Here is a 3,065-nt window from a genome sequence, read left to right on the forward strand (position 1 = left end):
GCCAGCATGATAAGAACTGTTTTCCAGCAGTGAAATTCAAAAAGTTGCAACCACTATCGGAAACAAAGATTTCCGGAACATTGAAATTCCTTATTTTAGGGAACAGTAGCCCAAGTTTTATCGAGTTCGACAAAGGTCGTCACATTCACTGATAGAGCGACATCAAAATTCAGGATTTCGAACATCGGTAGAATTCAACATCAGTGAATACCTGCACTAAGTATCACAATAAAATTCCCAATTACGAAGCTGTTTAAAGATGTATAGGTTTAGTTCTTGTGATCAAAATTAGATCACTTTTTTTAAAAACTGTCTGATATAACCAACAAAAGGTTTTCTCCAGTTTCTCTTTGTATTTTTTGTTACACTCAACAAGGTACATTTGTTTACTTTCTGGGTTGTGACACAACCATACTTTGAAAATTTTGAAATTTTGCGTCTCGTGCATTCATTCTGTCAAGACATCAGTGCGAAATGGTTATTTCTGTCAAAACCCCAGTCGAACGACGAGGTCTTCTGAAACGCAGTGATGTTTAGGTAAAGCACAAAACTGGAACAAGTAACACAAACGTCGGAGAATGTTAAATTCGATTCGATCTTAAGAATGTACGGAAGTTTACTTCAAAAAATACACAACCAAAATGGTCACATCATTTATGTACTCAGGTTTATTCCTTTAATTCTTAGATAAACTTGCCTCCTAGCTAGGTAAAGAAGTGTTTTCAGTTAAAAAGGTTATTAGTGTAGCTCCGACGCTGAAAGAAAAATTTTATCTTTGTGTCGTTGACGCAGATAGATCTCTGACAGACTCAACTTATGTAACCTGTGCAGTATTGTTCATAAAAATGAAGGTGTGCACTTTATTCGTTTGTAACCTACAACTTGAGATAATATAACCCACGAAGTTCACAGTATTTATTTTCTGTCAAAAAGAGGGACATTTTGGTTTCGGTAAGCGCATACGGGATACCCTCAAATGGTAAGTGTAGCTCTTTGAAATAATCTCAATGCTCCGTCTTCAAACCTAAGTAAGAATAAATCTTCACTCAACGATGAATTCCTTAATTCTTCATCCAAACGTCAACTCCCTTAAGAGAACTAAAGTTTTCCCAGAACCAGAGTCAAACTTTCTGATCTAAAGGTTATCCATTATGAACATGACCAAGGGGTATCCCTGCATTTTTCAATGCTCTGACAACTGTTCCGGGAGGACAGGTTCCCCACTCCACAGACTCATGTCACACTCATGTCTGTTTAACAGGTACCCAAAAACTCACACCCGTAACCTGTTCAGCCGTCGGTGTATCCAAAAGAACCTGCAGAATACAACGGAAGCGCTTCGTACATTTAGTGTGATCATCTACAGAGTTCAGGCGAAGCATCAGCTTGAGGACAACCAGCTGGTTACAACATTCTTGAATGAAACCAGATAAACCCAAAGCAGGTATTGTACGGAAGCCTGTGGAAGGAATGGACGCCCACCTACTGCAGTGACATGGAGAGCGTCTCGTGACTCAAATGGGTCTTGTTTACCTCGAGTGACCATTTTCACAATGCGGTGATATCTTGGAACTACATCTCACTCAGGATTTCGGTGGTTAGAGTTCGACACACGCCAGTGAATTTAACTGTACTTTCTGTGTACACGACTCCAATTACTGAGGATTTTTTAACTACCAGGTAGAAACTATGGTCATTGGGATTGCTAGGTGCGACATACTGTCAAATGCAGGCAACTGAAAAGTTTGTGCAGGTCTGACAGAAGGCTCTACTCTAGACAGAGCACACGCTTGACCTAAGACAGCGATGTGAACACGGTGACAGACTTGTCAGAACATCCCCAATTCCAGCAACCTAAGTGTGATTCTCTGACGTGGTATTCGAATGATAGTCACGAAGTGTGTTAAATCTACTGCATTTTGGTACAGTTTTCGTGTACATTAGGGGCAGAAAATCGTCGGTCATACCAGGGGTTGGAAACCCAAAATAGGAGGACCAGTCTATCCCCTTGTGTGAATGAAAATCAAACTACATCTTGTTGGGAAACAAAAACATCAACCCTTGAAAAGGCAGCTGCCTTCTCTTACTCCAAAGCGAATTCATTTAATCCAAACCGTTTAACAACATAACAGCGTATTATATAGCCAAACAATGTGCCATGCTGGAAACTATTCCGTCTCAGAAGAAAATCGGTAGTTCGGTTTTCGGACGTCCATCAAACAAGCCTTGGTGAACTGCCTTGGTTACACCAAGCCACAAGATAGAAGCTGGATTTGAGGTATAACAACGTTTCCATTTTAAGTTAGGATATAACTATATTACAGAAGGGCCCCTAACTTCCTAAGCCCCCAACGTGAGGCCTATTGTTCCGTTAGAACCGACCGTATTCCAAACTGATCAAAGGTAACCACAAAAGTTTTCCAACTTCCTGATCTCTCGCATCTATACCTCGAAAGAAACGAAGATATGATAAATTACTACTTCTAGAAGAATGGACACGGTGTGGATTACTTCAGCCAGCTACCAGACCGTGACGAAACGTAATACGAAAGCGTTAATACGGAAACCCCACAATATCATTTGGAAATAGCCCAGTCAAATAGATGTCAGTTAGGTTGTCACTCATCGAAAAAACAGTGGAGCTCAGACGGAGGATGCCATTTCTCTCATTTTAACAAGTATTGTGCATTTTACGCAGTGTGTTGCCTCTACGTAAGTACTGTCTCCTTTTTTCATTACATCCCCGCAGACATTCTTCTGTTCCATGGAGGAGATGCAGTCTGTGGTGGTTGATCAACTAGCCTAATTAACTCCCCAGAGATACTAGTATGCCGGTAGATTTCCAGACGCAGTTTGTTTCTTTTGAATTCAGTATCTCAATTTTTTAACTACTTAAGAAGATGACAAAACAAGTAAGCAAGAATTATCGAGATATCAGTATCTTATATACAGCTGCCAAGAAATTTGCTTCCATAACACGACCTAATCATGATTATTCTCATTCCAGAAGAATTAAAAATCAGTTTTTCCCCAAGCCGGTTCCCGGAACATTGCGCCGAATTTCA

The 3,065-nt window shown here is 40.3% G+C and overlaps 1 protein-coding gene across 1 annotated transcript in view; it reads left to right on the plus strand.

Moving 5' to 3' along the window:
- T265_14597 (hypothetical protein) overlaps nt 1–2,804 on the plus strand; it is a gene marked incomplete at both ends in the record, with an annotated part of 46,223 nt that extends 43,419 nt beyond the window's left edge. The window contains one exon of the mRNA XM_009174365.1: nt 2,750–2,804. Coding sequence (XP_009172629.1) covers nt 2,750–2,803 — 54 coding nt within the window. The remainder of the gene's footprint in view (nt 1–2,749) is intronic.
- Between the last annotated feature and the right edge of the window lie 261 nt (nt 2,805–3,065).

The sequence above is a fragment of the Opisthorchis viverrini genome (assembly GCF_000715545.1).
Source record: "Opisthorchis viverrini unplaced genomic scaffold opera_v5_223, whole genome shotgun sequence".
Classification (NCBI taxonomy): Eukaryota; Metazoa; Platyhelminthes; class Trematoda; order Opisthorchiida; family Opisthorchiidae; genus Opisthorchis; species Opisthorchis viverrini.